This window comes from Elgaria multicarinata, chromosome 4 (assembly GCF_023053635.1).
Source record: "Elgaria multicarinata webbii isolate HBS135686 ecotype San Diego chromosome 4, rElgMul1.1.pri, whole genome shotgun sequence".
Lineage (NCBI taxonomy): Eukaryota > Metazoa > Chordata > Lepidosauria > Squamata > Anguidae > Elgaria > Elgaria multicarinata.
In genome coordinates this window covers 5439862-5460865 of record NC_086174.1, presented here as the reverse complement: position 1 = coordinate 5460865, position 21004 = coordinate 5439862, and the positions used below count along the sequence as shown (strand labels likewise).

The 21004-nt window shown below is 49.3% G+C and overlaps 1 protein-coding gene across 10 annotated transcripts in view; it reads right to left on the bottom strand.

Annotated features, from left to right (window-relative positions):
* HMBOX1 (homeobox containing 1) overlaps positions 1-21004 on the bottom strand; it is a 146833-nt gene that overhangs the window by 34656 nt on the left and 91173 nt on the right. For all 10 annotated transcript variants that reach the window (XM_063123752.1, XM_063123753.1, XM_063123754.1 and 7 more), the window contains exons 4-5: positions 17459-17544; positions 5448-5558 (exon numbers count right to left, since the gene is read on the bottom strand). In XM_063123752.1, coding sequence (XP_062979822.1) covers positions 5448-5558; positions 17459-17544 — 197 coding nt within the window. The remainder of the gene's footprint in view (positions 1-5447; positions 5559-17458; positions 17545-21004) is intronic.

Sequence of the window (21004 nt, the reverse complement as noted above, 5' to 3'; positions counted from 1 at the left end):
CTGCCCTCTTGACTGGATACAAAAGGGGGCAGGGCTCCTGCAGCGGGCCTTGCCGCCAATTTTGGAGCTCTGGGGCGTGGGGGCCGAGGGAGGTTGCCCCCTGTGAGCTGGAGGGGTCTCGGGTCAAAGGCAGCCATTAGCGGTTCAAGCAAAGCAGGAGGAGACCCAAGGCGGATGCTCTGGAATGTCCGTGAAGAAGGCAGACAGTCGGAGCGGTGCACTGCAAGCCAAAACCATCACATCTCAGAGTCCGCCCAAGTCCGCGGCGGCCAAGAGAAAGACAGAGAGACGGGGGAATGCAGCCAAAGCTACTTCCTCATCCCTCTCACAAGGACCGGCTAGCTGGTTGCCAACCAGACTAATCAAGCCAGTCCTGATGAATTAATATTCCGGATGTCAACGCTTGGGCACTCCACGATCCGTCAGGGTGACTCGAGAGTCTATCAATGCAGCGACGGTCCAGCCCAGGTCCAAAAAGCGTGGGAGTCAGAAGGGTTGGCAGGCACGCCACGGACCCCCCCCCCCCCATGGGAAGGATTCCCAGCGGAGTGGGTGCATCAGCTAGAGGACCCCTCCATTGCCTAGCGGAACAAGGGCAACCCGTTAGCCATTTTTTTACTTCCGGGGGGTAGGGTGGAGAGAGGCACATTCCATCTGTGGGCCGAACCCAATGGGATCACCACCATTTTAAGCCTACTCACAAGGAAGCAGGACAAGGCTTCTGCATGTCTACTCAGATGGAAGGAGGGCCCAATTACTCAGCAGCTCCTTCAAAGAGCATCCCGGATACCAAGCCCCTGCGTGCCTAGTCACAAGCAAGCAGCTCTCCCGCCCGCAAAAGGCACATCTCAAAACCTTGGCAATTGCACAGCATTTGCAGTTAATTGCCTTTGAACACCCTGTTATCTCCAATCTGTGATCAGTGATTGCATCAAAAGTAACTCGAGGGCCGCAAGAGGAAGCCCTCCGAGGGCCACCTCCAGCCGAGAGGTTCCCCATCCCTGATTTACACACACAAATAGATGTGCCTCGTAAAAATAATGCAGGGGCAATGCAAAAGTTCTCAAGTTTTGAAACGAAAACAGTTACCTTGCAAAATCCGCGACGTTGGAAGCTGCTCTTACGGAAGATCTGCTCACCAGCATTATTATTATTATTATTATTTACTTCCAAGGCAGACAGAGTTCCCAATCCTTGTATAACAGGACATGCCAGAACTGAAGCCGGTTCTGTCTTCTGCATGCAAAGCTCTACCGCTGTGCTACGGCTCCTCTCCAAAGCTCCAAGGCAAGTCTGTACCCAGGGCCGGTTTTTTACACAGGCTTTTTTGTGCCCTAGGCAAGGTGAGCTGCCCACCACCACCACCCCACCGTACCCCCCACCCCAGGTAGGCTGAGTCAGGTGGGGATGGAGGCCGCATTACCGTTCCCTCGCCAGAAGTCATCCCGGCTTGGCTTCGGCTGGGTGGGCCGCTGCGGCCGGGTGGGTGGGTGGGCGGCTCCACGTTCTGACATCCGGCGTGCCTGGACGCCAGAACGTGGAGCCGTCCATTCGGGCCCCTCCCCCAGCGTTCCGGCTTGGCTTTGGCTGTGTGGGCTGCTGCGGTCGGGTGGGTGGGTGGGCGGCTCCACGTTCTGATGTCCGGCGTGCCCGGATGCCAGAACGTGGAGCTGTCCGTTCCGCCCACCACCACCCCCCGGCGTCCCAGCTTGGCTTTGGCTGGGCGAGCCCAGCCAAAGCCAAGCTGGGGGAGGGGCGGTCAGACGGCTCCACGTTCTGACGTCTGGAGCGTGCTGGAAGTCAGAACGTGGAGCCATCCGCCTGGCCCCCACCCCCACCCCAGCATCTCAGCTTGGCTTTGGCTGGGCATGTGCCCAGCCGAAGCCAAGCCAGGGATGCTGGGGTGGGGGGCAGAAGCGCAGCTTCGGAACGGCGCACCCGGAAGCTACCCTCGCTCGGCCAGAGCGTTTCTGGGAGTGGGAGGGCAACTTCCCGGCACGGCGTTCGGCACCCCGTTACCTTGGCGTTCTAGGCGGCCACCTGACTGGCCTCTATGGCAGCGCCAGCTCTGTCTGTACCCAAGACTTCCTCCTGGGCCAACTCTTCATCCCCCAAGTGGGTTGGCAACTATGAGACTAATTTCCCCCAACTCCAAGCAGAGGAGCACACCTACTCCCTTTGGTTACTCAGGAGGAAAAGGAGGTCAATTCCTCCCCACCCACCCCATTACAGCGTTCTCCTTTTCTATAGCATTTATATCCCGCCTTTTTTCTTCCAAGGAACCCAAGGCGGCGTCCATAACCCTTCTCCTCTCTGTTTTATCCTCACAACAACAACCCTGTGAGGTAGGCTGGGCTGAGAGTCTGTGACTGGCCCAAAGTCACCCAGTGGGTTTCCCTGGCCGAGTGGGGGCTAGAACCCGGATCTCCCGGCTCCCAGTCCAACACTCTAGCCAAAAAGACGTTATTAGCTGCCCTGCTCAAATACGACTGATTTAATTCTTGGGGCGGTGGGGGAGATATAACGCTCCCTACTTTTCTAGCAGAGGATTAGCAGCAAGAGGAAGAAAAGCTACCTACCGGCAGACAAATTGGACCCTTTAAGGAAACGCAGAAAAATGACAGCATTAAGTTACCAAAAAAAGAAAAGAGACGGTGTTGCGTCGCTTTAGTTTTGGGAGATCTGAAGGCCAAAAACGAAAAGGGAATTCAGAGTAGGGATCTCAGAGGAATCCGGCTGGGGGCGGGCGGAGTTTGCTGAGCTTTAGTCAGCCGCTGTTTGCACGAATCCTGGCTGCAACTTGCGGGTGAAATTTGCATAATTTGCGCATATTGCTTTTTACAAAGGGGGGGGGGTATTGCAGGAATCCGTCGGGCTCAAAAAGGCCTGGATTTACCTGTGATGGACTTCCCTAACTCGGAGGAAGGAAGGTTTCTTGCTCGGCCTCTCAGCAAGAGATAGTCGTGAGCCTCAACTGATGTGGAGGTCAAGAAGAAAGCCTCGGTGGAGTTCCAAAGCAGCCTTGCTCAACCTGGTGCCCCACAGGGGTCATGGGCTGAGATGAAGGTCTAACACATACAGTCACAGAATAGTAGAGTTGGAAGGGGCCTACAAGGCCATCGAGTCCAACCCCCTGCTCAATGCAGGAATCCACCCTAAAGCATCCCTGACAGAGGGTTGTCCAGCTGCCTCTTGAAGGCCTCTAGTGTGGGAGAGCCCACAACCTCCCTAGGTAGCTGATTCCACCGTCGCACTGCTCTAACAGTCAGGAAGTTTTTCTTGGTGTCCAGCCGGAATCTGGCTTCCTTTAATTTGAGCACGTTATTCCGTGTCCTGCACTCTGGGAGGATGGAGAAGAGATCCTGGCCCTCCTCTCTGTGACAACCTTTTAAGTATTTGAAGAGTGCTCTCATGTCTCCCCTCATAAGAAGAGTCCTGATGCTTGATCAGACCAAGGGTCCATCTTATTTCATAGAATCATAGAATAGCAGAGTTGGAAGGGGCCTAGAAGGCCATCGAGTCCAACCCCCTGCTCAATGCAGGAATCCACCCTACAGCATTCCTGACTGATGGTTGTCCAGCTGCCTCTTGAATGCATCTGGAGGGAACCAGGTTGGGAAATGACGTTCCCAAGCGTCATTCATGCTTGAGCTGGAAGTTGCCCAGTAACGTTTTCCCCACTCCATCTTGCATTGCCTGCTTCTACCCTTAAGGCACCCGGCATGTACCCACTGTAGGCCTGCCCAAGGAGTAGACTCAAGCATGTACAGAAACCCTGGCCTGCTAGAGCACCTCCCAAAATCACAGAGTTGAAGGGATCTCAGAACTCAGCTGGCCTCTGCTTAAAAAACCTCTAACCAACGGGAGTCCACCAGCTTCTGAGGCGGGCCTGCTGAACCGCTCGTGCCATCCAGAAGGTCTCCGACGGTAGTACTCTATCAAGGACGCTACCAGTAGTGGCTTTTCTACATCGGCAGGGAGCTGGGCAAAATGACCTCTGAGATTTATTTATTTATTTATTTATTTACTACATTTTTGGAAGATCCCTTCCAACTCTTGCTTTCGCCCTGACTTTTTCAAGGGTTAAAATTGAACTTCCAACTTCCCCTGGATCATAAACCGGAAGGGTGAAACACAGACTGGGAAGCCTGATTGGACTCGCCCCTTCCAAATGAGCTAAAAGACAGATATTATCTAAAGGGCATGACGGCTGGTGCCCTGCACAGAACCATATGAACTACAGCAAATTCCTGAGACGTTGTCTGGCCACGGGATGTTGGAAAAATCCATCTGAGAGGTGGAGTTTGACTCTATTCCAGTTCCCACTGTGGCACCCAACTCGGTCTGCAGTGACCTGGGCCAGTTTGCAGAATTTCCGGGCACGTTGCCCAATTTTCCCGCACGTTTCGCAGTTTGCGCAAACCTGGCCAACATTTGCACAAATTTCTCAGCACTGCGCAAACTGCAGAACTTGTGGGGGAAATGCATAAAAAAAAGTCCCCAGAGTTTGGAGGAAAGCCACCACTCAGTTTGCAAGTGCAAATCAAGTTGTACATGCCGCAGACTTTGAGCCAAAAAAAAGAACCGGATGTTCCAGTGGCAGGCACCTCTAGCCAGCCTCTCCTTCCCACTCTTGTTTCGGCGACCAACTCATCCGCCTGCCTGAGGTCCAGCGGCTGCCCAGTCCGCCGCCTCCTTCTCCACCCTTGAAAAGAGGTGCTGTCAGGGAAGGAGGGGATGAAGGAGCAGGCAGTGGGCCACCCAAGAAGCAGCCAATACCCAACAGCCAGAGGAGTGAGATAGAATGAAAGGCAATGGGAACAGCCATGGCGGCCAAATGAGAATTGCGGATTTCTGACAGGGGGCGGGGAGAGAATATGTTACCCCAAAACAATGCTTTGCACCACGGGGAGTAGAATACAATTATATCGTCTGTAAAGCATGTTGGGGAACCTTCTGGATCGAAAGGTGGGACGGAAACCAAAGAAGGATGCTGTCCTGCTAACTGTTGCATTCCTTACAGCAGGGTTAAAAATAAATAAAAAGAAAAGTGCCACCCGTTGGCAAGCAAACACTACACAATGCTGTTAAACGCACTTTATAGTGTTCAATTAACCCCAGCGCTCTTGAAAGGGCCTCAAGTTAACGGCTGACGGCTTCGCTAGAACGAGCAGTTCAACCCCTGCCCAAACACAGCCCTGCTCCAACCACGCTCCCCCCACGCCCCCTCGGCTAGCCTCCCCTCGGACAATATCCTGAACACCGTCCCGTCGGTGCTGCCTGCCCCCCCACCTCCTCCCACCCCCGTTCCCAAGAATGGGCTGTGAGCGGGGAGGGGAGGTTCCACGCCGACAGAAGCGCGGCAAAGCCAACAACACTCACAGCCGCCGGGCAAAAGGTTTGATTCGGAGGGAACGGCCGGAGGGTCTCGGCTGGGTTTTGTTTACCGGGATTTGTTTTCTCAAGCTGGTACCATCGGTAAAAGGCCCGTTTCTTTTGCTCGCTCAGGTCCGATCCCTGTTGCAACAGCCAGTGGGAGATCCGACTCTGACTGATACCTGGAGAGAAGAGAGAGAGAGAGAGAGAGAGAGAGAGAGAGAGAGAGAGAGAGATGGGAAAAAGAGGCAGGGGGCATTTCTCTCCCCAGCCCTAGCTCGGCCTTTTAGGTCAGCCTTCCTCAACCTGGGGCGCTCCAGAAGTGTTGGACTACAACTCCCAGATTGCCCCAGCCGCGCTCCAGAAGTGTTGGACTACAACTCCCAGAATGCCCCAGCCGCACTCCAGAAGTGTTGGACTACAACTCCCAGAATGCCCCAGCCAGCTGGCTGGGGCATTCTGGGAGTTGTAGTCCAACACTTCTGGAGTGCCCCAGGTTGAGGAAGGCTGTTTTAGGTGAACATGAGCAGCCCCCCTGGGCAGAAAAAGCTAAAGCTGACAGCTCCCCCAAAATATCGACTTTTATTTATCGAAACAAATGCCGCCCGGCAAGTTTCGAACTTGACAATGCGCCTGGCAACAGACCCGATGAAAAAACAGAGCCCGGGTTCAACAACAGCAGCATTTGCAGTGGAGGCTGGTGGCTCCGAGGCCAGTGGGGAGAAGCCGCTCCGGGTTTCAGTCAGAACTCTAAAGGAGCTTTGCACCTTGGAGAGCTCCTTTAGAGTTCTGACAGGTTCTGTCTAAAACCCGGAGCGGATTCTCCCGCCTTCACTGAGTGGGCTGCATAGGCCCAGAGCACTGGAATGACCCCAAAGGCAGCCAGGAGAGGTAAACGCCTTCCGTCCCCAGGACGCCATTTTGAGGAGGCCTGTTTGTTGGAGCCACATGGAAGGGCTTCTTAGAATCATAGAATGGCAGAGTTGGAAGGGGCCTACAAGGCCATCGAGTCCAACCCCCTGCTCAATGCAGGAATCCACCCTAAAGCATCCCTGACAGGTGGTTGTCCAGCTGCCTCTTGAAGGCCTCTAGTGTGGGAGAGCCCACAACCTCACCAGGCAACTGATTCCATTGTCGTACTGCTCTAACAAACAGGAAGTTTTTCCTGATGTCCAGCTGGAATCTGGCTTCCTGTAACTTGAGCCCGTTATTCCGTATCCTGCACTCTGGGAGGATTGAGAAGAGATCCTGGCCCTCCTCTGTGTGACAACCTTTCAAGTATTTGAAGAGTGCTCTCATGTCTCCCCTCAATCTTCCCTTCTCCAGGCTCAACATGCCCAATTCTTTCAGTCTCTCTTCATAGGGCTTTGTTTACAGATCCCTGATCATCCTGGTTGCCCTCCTCTGAATACGCTCCAGCTTGTCTGCGTCCTTCTTGAATTGTGGAGCCCAGAACTGGACGCAATACTCTAGATGAGGCCTAACCAGGGCCGAATAGAGAGGAACCAGTACCTCCCGTGATTTGGAAGCTATACTTCTATTAATGCAGCCCCAAATAGCATTTGCCTTTCTTGCAGCCATATCGCACTGTTGGCTCATATTCAGCTGGTGATCTACAACAATTCCAAGATCCTTCTCATTTGTAGTATTGCTGAGTCATGTATCCCCCATCTTGTAACTGTGCATTTGGTTTCTATTTCCTAAATGTAGAACTTGGCATTTATCCCCATTAAATTTCATTCTGTTGTTTTCAGCCCAGCGCTCCAGCCTATCAAGATCACTTTGAAGTTTGTTTCTGTCTTCCTGGGTATTAGCTATCCCACCCAATTCTGTGTCATCTGCAAATTCTTCCTGCGTTGCTCCCAAACTGCGGCATGCGCTCCCTGTAAAACTACAATTGACACACACACCCTTCCTTGGCTCAGTGGCAGAGCACACGCCTTGCGTGCAAAAGGCCCCCTGGTTCAATCCCCCGCTAACCCCAGTTTGAAATAAATCTGGTAGCAGACCTCTTCCATCATCTGCCCATAACCCTAGAGAGCCCCAGTCAGTCAGAGTAGGAGACACTGGGATAGATGGACCAAGGGTTTGATTAGATATAAGGCAAGGGTGTTACACCCCACAAGTCAGTTCCCATATGTATGTCTAAGATTTGTAAGTCTACTGTGTTTAGAATGTTGACCTGAGTGGGGGAGATTGAATATCTTAGGAGGGGGAGGAGGATATATAAGGGAATGACTGAGGTGATAAGAGGGGGGTGTTCTTAAAGTACTTTGGTTCGAGGGGAGAATTAGAGGATCAGGGTAAAGAGGGTTGTCTTTTGAGTGTAGTGTGCAGATAGTCAGTTGGAGTCTATTAAACAATCCTGAGAATAAAGAAAGTGCAAGAGTGAAGGTGTGAGAAGAGAGGAAGGATTGGATGAGAGGTTTTAACCAGGGTCTGAAAAGTTTTATTATGAAACAAAGTGTGTGAACATTGAAATAAATTTTTGTGCAGTTGGTTTTACTACCACAAAAATCCCACGTGTCTCCTTGGCATTTATCATCTGCAGTTATATACATATAACACCCCGTTCTGACATTAATTCACCATCAGCACATGTCATTCACAGCGCATTATTTTATTTCTGAAATTATTCCTGTTTAACCCCTTTCTCCAACGAGCCTCGTGTGGCGCGGAGTGGTAAGCGGCAGTTACTGCAGCCGAAACTCTCCCCACGGCCTGAGTTCGATCCCAGCAGAAGCTGGTTCTCAGGCAGCCGGCTCAGGTTGATGCAACCTTCCATCCTTCCGAGGTTGGTAAAATGAGTACCCAGCTAACTGGGGGAAAGGGAACCATGACTGGGGAAGGCAATGGCAAACCACCCTGCTACAAAAGTTTGCCAAGGAAACGTCAGCGAAAGCAGGCGTCCCTCTAGGAGTCAGCAATGACTCAAGTGCTTGAATGAGAAGTTCCTTTCCTTTTTCAACCCCTTTCTCCACACAGTTTGTAGAAAGGGGGTGTTTGTCCCTCGCCTCAGGCTCATAAAGTGGTGGCGCTTAGCTTGAGCAAGGAGTGTCCGTGGACAGGCCTGTGGTAAAGAGCCTGTGTCGTGGCACAGTAACCTCAGACCCAGGGGTTAAATCCACCCCTTCTGGGTTGAAATCCAGCCAATGTGGAGTTGACCACATGACCCACGTCCTTTTCTCCTGGCCCCACCTTTTCCTCTCAGCCACAAATCAGTCGATGGTTTAATGGCATCTGTACAATTCTCCCCTTTCTAAAAGTTTGAAATGCCTCTCCCATGGATGAGTTGCTAGCAGGAAGTGTATCCATCTAGGTAGACTCAGGTGAACTCAGTGGCAAAGAGAACCTTTTATCAGCTCAGGCTGATTTACCAACTACGCCCTTATCTGGACAGAGGTAGCCTAGCTACAGTGATCCATGCTCTGATAACCTCTCGTTTGGATTACTGCAATGCGTTATACGTGGGGCTGCCTTTGAAAACGGTCCGGAAGCTTCAGCTGGTACAAAACAGGGCAGCACGGTTACTAACAGGGACTGGCCGACGAGACCACATCACGCCAGTCCTTTTCCAGCTTCATTGGCTGCCAGTCCAGGTCTGGGCCCGATTCAAAGTGCTGGTATTAACATTTAAAGCCCTAAACAGCTTGGGGCCAGGCTATCTGAAGGAACACCTCCTCCCATATGTACCTGCCCGGACCCTAAGGTCATCCTCAGGGGTCCTTCTCCGCAAGCCCCTGCCAAAGGAAGTGAGGCAGGTGGCTACCAGGAGGAGGGCCTTCTCTGCTGTGGCACTCCGGCTGTGGAATGAGCTCCCTAAGGAGGTTCGCTTGGCACCTACATTATATGCTTTTAGACGCCAGGTGCAGACCTTTTTATTCTCCCAGCATTTTAACAGTCTATAAATAAAGTTTAACTTGGTGTTTTAAATTTGTCATTTTGCATTGCTGCTGTTTTTATCTGGTTGAGCTTTTATATTGTATTTTATATTATGGTTTTATACTGTTGTTTTATACTTTGAATGTTTTTAATTTTTGTGAACTGCCCAGAGAGCTCCAGCTATTGGGCAGTATAGAAATGTAATAAATAAATAAAATAAATAAATAAAATAATAATAATCTAAAATATGTTTGGCTGTTGGTTTGTTTTTTAATTTTGGCCATGCCCCTTTTTGCCTTCAGCCCCATCCATCCTAGAACGTGGCCCCCGAGAGCTTCTCACAAACTGAATTCGGCCTGTGGGCTGAAGGGGTTCCCCACCACTGGTATGAGACAATTCCCCTCCATGCTGATGACACCAAGGGTGGGCAGAAGGAGGATCTCCAGATGTTTGGGCCTTCAACTCCCAGCATTCGTAGCCATTGGCTACGCTGGCAGGGATTTATGGAGATCTACTGGAGATCTGCCTTCTGCACACCCCTGGATTACAACTCCCACCTGTGGCATCGCCCACCAAGGATTTTTTGAAGGAACACCTTGAAAGTGTTCAACTGTCTCCAGTATTCGAGGCAGTAAGTCTGTGTGCACCAGTTGCTGGGGAATATGGGTGGGAGGGTGCTGTTGCACCATGTCCTGCTTGTTCATCCCTGGCCGATGGCTGGTTGGCCACTGTGTGAACAGAGGTCTGGACTAGATGGACTCTTGGTCTGATGCAACATCAGGGCTCTTCTTATGTTCTTATGTGTAGATCAAAGGATAATCCTCACAAAGGTGGGATGGGATGTGTGTGTGTGGGGGTGTCTGTCTTTTCCTGGTCACACAGCCTCGGTGCCTTTGGAACAGAATACATTCGTCAGGTATTACAAATACGCCACCCATGTTTTAATATAAAAGGCCCTGCGCTCTCCGAGTTGAAGAGACCGAATTTCCAGATGACATTATCGTGATTAATTGCTCCGGCTGCCTGCGAAAATAGACGGAGCCAGTGCTGGAGGAGGAGGAGGAGGAGGAGGAGGAGGAGGGGAGAAAGATAGACAGAGCAGGATAGCGCCTGATAGGACATTATGAACACGTCCGCCAGGAAATGGAATGACTCACTCGGCCGTTCAATTCTGCGCCGGCCAGAACGAACCGGCCACACGCGCACGCCCAAAACCAGCAGCCAGTGGCTATTCAAGTCTGGCTGGATCAGAAACGCTGCCCGGGAACGAAACGAGAGACGTGGGCCCTATCTCCAAGCGAATCTCTATCACACATAAGGAGAAGGAGAGAGCATTTCCTGAGATGCTAAGTGCATTTATTTATTTATTTATTTATTTATTTATTTATTGCACTCGGATTTAAGCATCAGCGTAACGGTGTGGGCAGGCAAAAGCGACACAGCTATGTATAAGTGGTCGTGTTTTTTTGGCCTGGGAAATACTTTTGAGCGTTCATCACGCCCGAACGGCCCAGAGAGCTTCGGCTATTGGGCGGTATAGAAATGCAATAAATAAATAAACAAACAAATTCCGAAGACGCTACTCTGCGATTCTATCTCGCCCACCTCCCCGTCTGTCCTCAACACGCATTATTCCCCAGACTCACCTCTAGATGGAGTGAGCATTAAAGGAAGAGCAAAAAATTGCTACGGGAGTCAGACAGGCGGATGCTCTGCACAGGCTATTATTAGTCGCTGGTCACACCCGTCATTCGCTTTATCTGTATATTATTAATAGCAGGCCCAGCCCAACGGCGTCTTCTTTATCTCACGACAGAAACCCTTAAAGACAGTTTCTATAAATAAATGTTTTTTTTTTTAAAAAAGCCCCAAACCTCCACATTATCAGTTGCTGCTCTTGGTGTATATTAAATCTAGGCACTTTATAATAATAGCAATGATGCTATTAATAATAATCAATAACACCTGTGTCCCTTTTTCTCTCTCCTCTCTCTCTCTCCAGCCTTTCTGTTATACCGGATGGCATCTGTTAGATTTTCTTTTCCTGTACTTTTTAGCTCTACTATAAAACCGGGGTCGTTTCGTTGCAATTTGGAAAGAGGGTTTCGTGCACCTGGGATGGTGGAATTTGCCGACAGGCCTGGCTGGGGATGATGGAACTTGTAGTCCAACGTACCCGGAAGGCATGAGGTTGGGGAAGGCTGAACCGGATGGTGTCACGTCATCATTGCGTGTCGTGAAAACTGATTTAAGTATGGTTTAAATAACATTCGGGACTGCAGTTATTACTGGATTTATTGAGGTTGAAGCCTTTGATCAATTAAAAATGTGTCTCCCACTGAGGAGGTAGTAAGGTTGTTATTTTTATACAAGTTTTGGTGGTATCTCAGAAGAGGTATTCCTCCTCTTCCTCCTCCTCCTCTTCCTCTCTCCCCAAAGGGAATGCTTCTTCTCAGATAAGGCCATCTGCAACGTGTGGACGCGTTATCTAAAAACAAAGAAAGGGTGCTTCTTCCCCCTTCAGAACAACTGCATTAATCATCATCGAATTTATGCAGATTTGCTCTCTCTAAGAGCACAATCCCATGCATGTTTAGACAGAAAGACGTCCTACAATCGCATGCATGTTTAGGCAGAAAGACGTCCTACCACCCTATGCATGTTTAGACAGAAAGACGTCCTACCACCCTATGCATGTTTAGACAGAAAGACGTCCTACAATCCTATGCATGTTTAGACAGAGAAAACGCCTATAAATCCAAGCGTTCCCCAGCTGAATGCTGGGCGTCGTAGGTCTTTTTTCTGGGTAAACACGCCCTAAATCAACTAAGATTTCTTTCACCAGGTGAGGGCCCTGGAAATACCAATGCCCTCTCTTCCTGTCCATCTGGCTCCTGACTCAACCCTGGAGCTAAGGGAGGAAGTTAATATTTCCCACCAGGTCTAAAGAAGCCGCGTGCATGTGTGCGGATGCAGGTTAATTCCAAACACACCCCGGAAAGCTTGACTTCACAAAGCCGTCGCCCTGCCACAAGGTTTCTTTTTCAGTGTGCAGTTGGGGAAAAGAATGCGCAGATGGAAATCTGATAATGCGCAGCTGAAAAAAGTGGTGAAAAAAATAAGACACGTGTTATGTGTCTGTGTGCATTAAGAGCTTAACAACAGACCAAGTCAGTGATGGCTTGTAACACAAATTATATCAGGGTGCAGGTGAAAGAGCCCTTGATGGTGTGACTGGTGTCATTGGGTCCTGTGACGGTGTTGCTTGAATAGATGTGGGGGCAGAGTTGGCACTAGGGTCTATTGCATGGTCTGGTCCCTCTGTCTGTTTTCTCTGTCCTGTGTCCTGTTGCTGGTTAGCATCCGCTTCAGGTTGGGCGGTGGTCTGGAGGCCAGGCCTGCTCTGCCTCCCAAGGCTAGCGGGAGAGAAGTGTCTGTGCTGAAGACGGGTTGGAGTTCACTGACGATCCGTTGCAGTGGTTTCAATTGGGGGCTGTAGGTGGCAACCAGGGGTGTACTTAGAATCATAGAATCATAGAATAGTAGAGTTGGAAGGGGTCTATAAGGTCATCAAGTCCAACCCCCTGCTCAATGCAGGAATCCACCCTAAAGCATCCCTGACAGATAGTTGTCCAGCTGCCTCTACTTCTCTTGGTCTGTCGACCTTCCTGGGCATCCGTATGGCCCTGTGTTTGGGCAGGGGTGGTTGTTTGACAGGGCATTTGTGCAGTTGGAAAATTCGCTTTAAAAAACCCTCTGCCACTTTGTTAAATGTTTGCACGTGACAGCAAGATCTATAGTTATTATTATTATTATTATTATTATTAATAATTTATATAGCACCATCTATGTACATGGCGCTGTACAGCGTAAAACAGTAAATAGCAAGACCCTGCCGCAGAGGCTTACATTCTATTAAAATCATAGTAAAGCGATAAGGAGGGGAAGAGAATGCAAACAGGCATGGTCCGGCGATCTCGTTTCTCACGGGCTCCTCTACCACTGGGGAACTTCCTTCCTCAGGGAATCCATCGCGGTCCCGTGCCTGTTTGGACTCCCGTTCTTTCCTTGCTGTTTTTGACGTTCTGGAAACAAAGCCCTATGAAGAAAGACTGAAAGAACTGGGCATGTTTAGCCTGGAGAAGAGAAGATTGAGGGGAGACATGAGAGCACTCTTCAAAGACTTGAAAGGTTGTCACACAGAAGAGGGACAGGATCTCTTCTCGATCCTCCCAGAGGGCAGGACACGGAATAACGGGCTCAAGTTAAAGGAAGCCAGATTCCAGCTGGACATCAGGAAAAACTTCCTGACTGTTAGAGCAGTATGACAATAGAATCAGTTGCCTGGTGAGGTTGTGGGCTCTCCCACACTAGAGGCCTTCAAGAGGCAGCTGGACAACCATCTGTCAGGGATGCTTTAGGGTGGATTCCTGCTTTGGGCAGGGGGTTGGACTCGATGGCCTTGTAGTCTCCTTCCAACTCTGCTATTCTATGATTCTATTATTAAGACGTTGTGCGTGCACATTTCATTGCTTTAATTGCAGGGCCTGACGCAGAAAAGGCAGCGTAGAAAATAAATCAATAAATAACAGCCAGACTTTGAAAAAGGTGTGAGGTGGAAGTTTAGTTTCTACAGCATTTATTTGTGAGTGGGGAATTCAAAAGGGAATTCCCTGCCAGTTTCCTAAAACTTTTCTTGGTGTAGGCCTTGAAAACAGACAGGGTAGAAATAGAATTAAAACAAATAAATGAAATCCTGTGAAGTAGATCACTGCTCTGCTCTCTTTGAAGATGGGGAGATGAGGTCAAAGGCTGCTCAAATGTACATACATCCTATATGGATATCTGCACAGCAAAATAGCATATGTAATATATATCATCTTCAAATAAATAATAATAAATAATAACTTATTTATTTAACTCCTCAGCCAAAGAGCATTGCAGACTGACTTACATACACAATCGATAAAAAGGCGATGAGGAGGGAAGAGGGGGGGGAAAGCGCTGCTTCCCGTCTCAGAGGGCTTATACACACAGGCAGCAAAATAGGCACGTGGTTATTATTGTTTGGGAAGTCGTTGTGAACTTTACCAGGACCATCAGCTAGATTCATAACAGGGACAAGACAGTTTGATTATACAACACCGATTTTGGCCCGTTTCCAAGCCCAATTCAAGAATATAATAAAAGCTGTGCTGGATCAGACCAAGGGTCCATCTAGTCCAAAACTCTGTTCACACAGTGGCCAACCAGCCATCGGCCGGGGATGAACAAGCAGGACATGGTGCAACAGCACCCTCCTGCCCATGTTCCCCAGCAACTGGTGCACACCGGCTTACTGACTCGGATACTGGAGACAGCACACAACCATCAGGGCTAGTAGCCATGGACAGCCTTTGCCTCCGGGGATTTATCCAACCCTCTTTTAAAGGTCATCCAAATTGGCAGCCATCACCACATCTTGTGGTAGTGAGTTCCATAGTTTAACTCTGCGCTGTGTGAAGAAGGACTTCCTCCTATCTGTCCTGAATCTCCCACCCATCAGCTTCATGAGATGACCCCACTGGGCTCTAGTATTTTGGTACTGGTTTTGACCTATAAAGCCTTACAGGACTTGGGACCACAGTACCTGATAGAACATCTCTCCCAGCATGAATCGGTTCATCACTATAGCCTGCATCCAAGTCCTTCCAACCTGAGCCTCCTCCAAGGGAGGCTAGGGGCGGGGAGGGGTTGGCAACAAGGCAGAGGGTCTCATCGGTGGTGCCCCCCATTTATGGAATGATCTCCCTGCCGAGGCCCGCCTGGTGCCAACATTGTCATTTTTTCAGCATCAAGTTAAAACTGCCCTCTTCTCCCAGGCATTTGGCAGCACATAATGAGTCTTGGAATCATAGAATCGCAGAGTTGGAAGGGGCCCACAAGGCCATCGAGTCCAACCCCCTGCTCAATGCAGGAATCTACCCGAAAGCCTCCCTGACAGATGGGTGTCCAGCTGCCTCTTTGTGATCAGATCTTGGATTATTGTTGTTGCATTTATATCCTACCTTTTTTCCTCCAAGGAACCCAAGGCAGCGTACATAATCCTCCTCCTCCTCCTCTCCATGTTATCCTCACAACAACCCTGTGAGGTAGGCTGGGCTGACAGTCTGTGACTGGCCCAAAGTCACCCACTGATCTTCCATGGTCGAGTGGGAACTAGAACCCGGATCTCCCGTCTCCCAGTCCAACACTCTAGCCACTACACCACACTGTCTCTCACCAGTGTCTTTGTCTGAAGGTTTAACCTGGTTTTAGATATATGTTGCTACCCTTTTACGTCCTTAAGTGAACGGTTTTATGTTTTATATCATGCATTTTAATGGTTTTTAACTTTTGTGAACCAGCTACAGAGCTTTAACCATGGGGCGATATAGAAATATGATAAATGACATGAAGGCCGCGGGATTTGATCCCAGGTTTCTTGCATTGAAGTCGGCTGTCCACTGAACAGGCACCCATCATTTGGATCAACTGAGCACGTCTTTTTGAACGCGGATGTGGCAAGGCTACGTAGCGAAACAGGGATGGTGGGTGCTCTGGAATGCAGCCTCTTCCGAGGTTCCAACAAAACCTGAGCTTTTTCTGTAGCGGGGCAAGTTGTACGAACGTATCTTATACGGAGTGTGGCCGACGGTCCATCCGGCCCCAGGACGGCCTCCATCGAGCGGAGGCAGCTCTACGGATTCTTACGTCCAGCCCTGATTCCTGCGACCCGCTTGACATGCCACAGCTTGAACCAGGGACTTTCTGCGTGCAGACATGCGCTCCGCTGAGCGACGTTCCCCCTTACACTGATTTTTCTGACTCTTCTGCTGTATTTAATGGGTGGAGACGAACAGGGATGCTTAAAAGAAAGCAAACTGTAGATGGGTGCCGTTCGATTTAAGAACTGTATCATTTATCAGCGGGGGATTGTTCATTTGTTTTTAGCGGTTTACATCTACGTTAAATATTTTATACTATTCTTTTTATTATTCAGGATGATTTTTTTTATCAATTGTTGTAAACTGCCCAGACAGCTTCATCTATGGGGCAGTATAGAAAATGGTGGAGCGCTCCTGTCCATGGTTCCAGCCTGCCGTGCCCATTTCCAGGACACTCCATTCCGCCTTCCTCTGCTTTTTCCATAGCTCAGCTCCCACCCGCCCCACCTCAGTGAGTCCGTACTCACTGAGCCTCCTCATTCAGCTGTTTTGAGGGGTGGATCCCCCCCCAGTGGGTTTTGCTTTGCTGTGCTTTGATGCTGCCGCTTTGGCTATACGGATTCACACTTGGGAGAACCGAGCTAGATAGGATTCCATCACGGCACTTCAGGCCATAACGGAAGCAGAACAAAAGAAAACGCCAATCCGGAGGAGCGTACAACCGAAACCGCAGTGGTTAGTGAGACAAAGGGAGGGGAAGAGAAAGGTCAGCCCCACTCAGCTTAAATAGATAGGGCAGTGTATAGATCCAATAAAATAAAGCAGTAGAATTAAACATCCATTCCAGCTCAGTACCAAAAGGACTACCGGAGTCCTAGTCCAAAAGGGACCTAGTCCAAAAGGCTCACACTCAAATGGAAGGCTGCAGGGTCAGCCTGGAACCTTCTGGATGTCTTGGACTACAACCCCCATCATCCCTGTTGGCACATTGCGGCCATGCTGTCTGGGGATGCTGGGAGTAGTAGTCCCCTGCCTTGGGAAGCCTCCTGTCTGGGTAAGGCTGCCGTAGGTGACGTTCACCGCGTGTGACATTAGAATTAAAAATAGAGCCGTTTCAGCTTGCGCCAAAGCACTTGATGCTTGTTACAGTATTATGAGTGTGTGTGTGTGTGTCTGTGTGCGCGTGCACGCACACACACCATAAGCCACGTAGGGGGGGAAAGATCAAGCAGGCCGAGCGGTGAGGTGGTGTGTGTGTGTGTGTGTGTGTGTATGTGTGCGCGGAGGGGAGGAGGAGAAGAGACACTGATTCACTGGGGAAGTTTCATGACGTGCGGGACAATGGCTCTTAAATCAAAGGCATACATTATCATGACTAAGCTGACAGATCTGCACCGCAATGCAGAAAGCTGAGCGATATCCCCACATCTGCGCCGGCAGGAGAAGGCGGCGAGACGGCGGAGGGGCAGCGCCTCGGCGGGGGGGGGGGAGGACGGGGCTGTTTGAGCGCTTACCTGTTACCTGCGCAACGACGGCTTGCGAAATTCTCCGGTTGGCCAGGAAGCCTTTGATTTCTTCTTTTATCACGCTGCTGTCCCTCCTACCAAAATGGGGGGTTTGGGGGTGGGGGGGGAGAGGAAAAATTAAAAACAGAGAAAGACAGAGCCGAAGTAGAATCTGAAGACGCATTTATGGGGATGGAGGGGTGGGGTGGGGTTGGATATATCACTTTCGCCAGTGGACATTTCTTTTAATCAGTGTCATCAGTTGATCAAAGCGTACGAGGAGGAGAATGGATGACTCACGGCCTGTGTAAATTCATGCAAGCCATATGGAATGCACAAAGTTTCATTACAGGGGAACGAATAAATCTCTCCCACCAGCGTCTTAAAAAGGGAAAAGCCGCGTCGGAAGCTTCGGTCATAAAACAAGGCTCTTGCACAGGGGAGCGTAGCTCAAAGGAGCATCAAAGGAAGAGGCACGTTTTGACATCACAGGAATACAGAAAACACCCAACCCCCGACATGTTCCACAGGCCTTTGCCACGGCCATGCAGGCTGGCGGGGAGGACAAGCCGGGCCTTTCCAGCTGCCCAGGGAGTTCAAAACGTAGCTCTCCCGGCCTCTCCTACAGACCTAGCCTCCATGCCATCTTCCATTTAGGGGATATCTCAGAAACGCGAAGCTGCCTTATGCAAAGTCTGGCCATTGAATCCTTCTAAGCCAGCATTGGCTGCGTTCACACATAACGCTAAACCATGGTTGATGTTAACCACGGTCTGTTGCTCTAGCCATGCATCGCCTCGCGGACGAACAAGCAAACAAACCGCAGCATGTTTTTCCTTATTTCTGGTTTTGTTTCCATTTTGCAAAGGCTTCGCAGTGGCTTCATTTTCAGGCTGCTCTTGCTGGGCAAACCGTTCGTTTCAGGCGGGACGGTGTAGTCATTGTTGTAATTTAGAGACACTTCCTTACAGGGAAGAGAGGGAGGGGAGTTTGCAGGTGAGCCCTAGGTGAAGGGGGCAGTGCCGGAAGGGGAGAGAGAGAGAGAGAGAGGAGACCCAACGGAAGCTGTTCCTTAATAGATCTGTCCGGCAAGAAACAGTCATATTAACTTTTTCTGCTGTTGTGAACCTCTAACTCAGGGGTCAAATTTATTTGGGGTTTGCAGCTGCTTCACAAACCATGGTTTGTTTGCAGGGATGGGTTCGGACACAATGACAAAGCCAGATGTCCACAAACTACCCCATGGCTGCTGTCTATTTTGGCTGGTAATGGCTCTCCAAGGATCAAGGCAACGGTCTTTTCAGCCGTGCTAGCTGAGACAGCCTTTATTTTGGCGAATCGAACCTGGGACTTTCTACACATAAAGCAAGTGCTCCACTACAGAGCTACGGTCTCTCCCTAAATCAGGCTGGGGAATTAGAGTGCTGGGGGCAAAGGTCAAGCCAAACCAAGAGTTTTGGGGAGGGGAGGAGATAGGGTGGGCATAGAGGGCAAAAGAAGGAGAAGCCACAGAGGGCAAAGGCTACATAGGAGTGGTGAGGAAGGCAGACCTGGTTAGCCGAATCTATAATGTAGAACTGGGCATGTTTAGCCTGGAGAAGAGAAGATGGAGGGGAGACATGAGAGCACTCTTCAAATACTTAAAAGGTTGTCACACAGAGGAGGGCCAGGATCTCTTCTCGATCCTCCCAGAGTGCAGGGCACGGAATAACGGGCTCAAGTTAAAGGAAGCCAGATTCCAGCTGGACATCAGGAAAAACTTCCTGACTGTTAGAGCGGTACGACAATGGAATCAGTTACCTAGGGAGATTTTGGGCTCTCCCACACTGGAGGCATTCAAGAGGCATCTGGACTACCATCTGTCAGGGACGCTTTAGGGTGGATTCCTGCATTGAGCAAGGTGTTGGACTCGATGGCCTTGTAGGTCCCTTCCAACTCTGCTATTCTATGATTCTATGATAATATGCAAGTAGGCACATAAAGCGAAGTCTTGGCTGGGGGGCGGGGGCTTCACACTCACCCTGGTTACCACTCCAAAGCCTCATATCGCTCTGCTGGGATTGTGCTTGAGCATGAAAAGGAGACACCTAGAACGGAACTAGGGAGATGGATAATGGGCAGAACGCATGGCCAGAGAAGGACCCTTTGGCAACTGACAGTGTCAGGAACACTCTCAAGTTCTCACACAGTATGGTGAATGTGGGCTTTTTGCTAAAGCGAACGCTCTGAGCCCCCCACGCAGGCCGGAGGCAAAATCATAAGTTGGGATCTGAACGTTCTAAGAACCGGTAAGTCTCTAGCCTTTACGGCTATAAAGATGTGCCCTGGACTTGTTTGGGGATGGCCTGTTGAAATCTCAAATCGGGACAGGGTGAGGTTCAGGATTCAGGGCCTTCTGTGACACTGTGCTCTGATTTCTGGAAAAACCAGGATAACAATAGTTTCTCTAAATGCAGAAATACGATTATTATTATTTATTTATTTATATAGCACCATCGGTGTACATGGTGCTGTACGTAGTAAAAGAATAAAACAGCAACACCCAGCCACATAGGCTTATGTTCTGATAAAATCATAATAAAACATTAAGGGAAGAGAATGGCCATTGGGATCATCTATACAGCTTGCAGAATTCATATTCCGTGGGTGTGGGTATGTATTATCTAGTTTACTCAAATGCAGAATTTTAATTATTTGTTTCTGGCTGAACAGACACAGAACTGCTTATTACTTCCCACCTAATCCAAAATCATCTTTCGAAGCTGGCTTGGAGATTAGCTCAGACTGTTTTCTTACGTTGCAATGAAACTGTATTTCATTTAAAAACAAAGAAAAGAATGCAGAGAGTGTCCAAGGTTTGCGGAGAGGACCTTTCAAAGATCCAGGTGAAGGGAGTTCTCTCTGGAGTTATCACTCCGAATTTGCACTCCACTTATCTAACCCGGGTAAGATTAAATAAAATAAATAAGTTGAACTCAGCAAATTGCTGGAGAGGTTGTCAAAAAAAAGGGAACGTATTTACATATTTGGTGGGAATGCAAATTTGTACAAAAATTGTGGGAAATGGTATTTAATGCGATAAAATAAATTTTAGGAATGGAGATTGAAGAGACACCTATAGTGGTATTGTTATCATTATATGGAGAATTAAATTGTAGCAAAGAGACAAAAGAATTGATAACGAATTTGTTAACTGCAGCAAGGTTAATGATTCTAGGAACTGGAAGGTTCAAGGGGATTATCATATAGAAGATTGGTATAAAGAAATATGGGATATTGCTATTAATGAAAAATTAACATGTAATATAAAAGTTAGACGAGGAATGATAAAAACAAGTGATTTTGAGGGAATATGGAAACAGTTCCTAGAATTGGTTTTATCTAAGGGGAGTGGGAAAGTACCTCCAGAAGAAGCAATGAGATTTTGGAAACAGGAATGAGATCCCGTGGTTGGGGAGGGTGCACTTTTATGTTAAGTATGATTATGTTAATAGAATAAGCTAGAATATATGTTATCAAATGATATCCAACAATTTATGTATTATGTAGTATTGT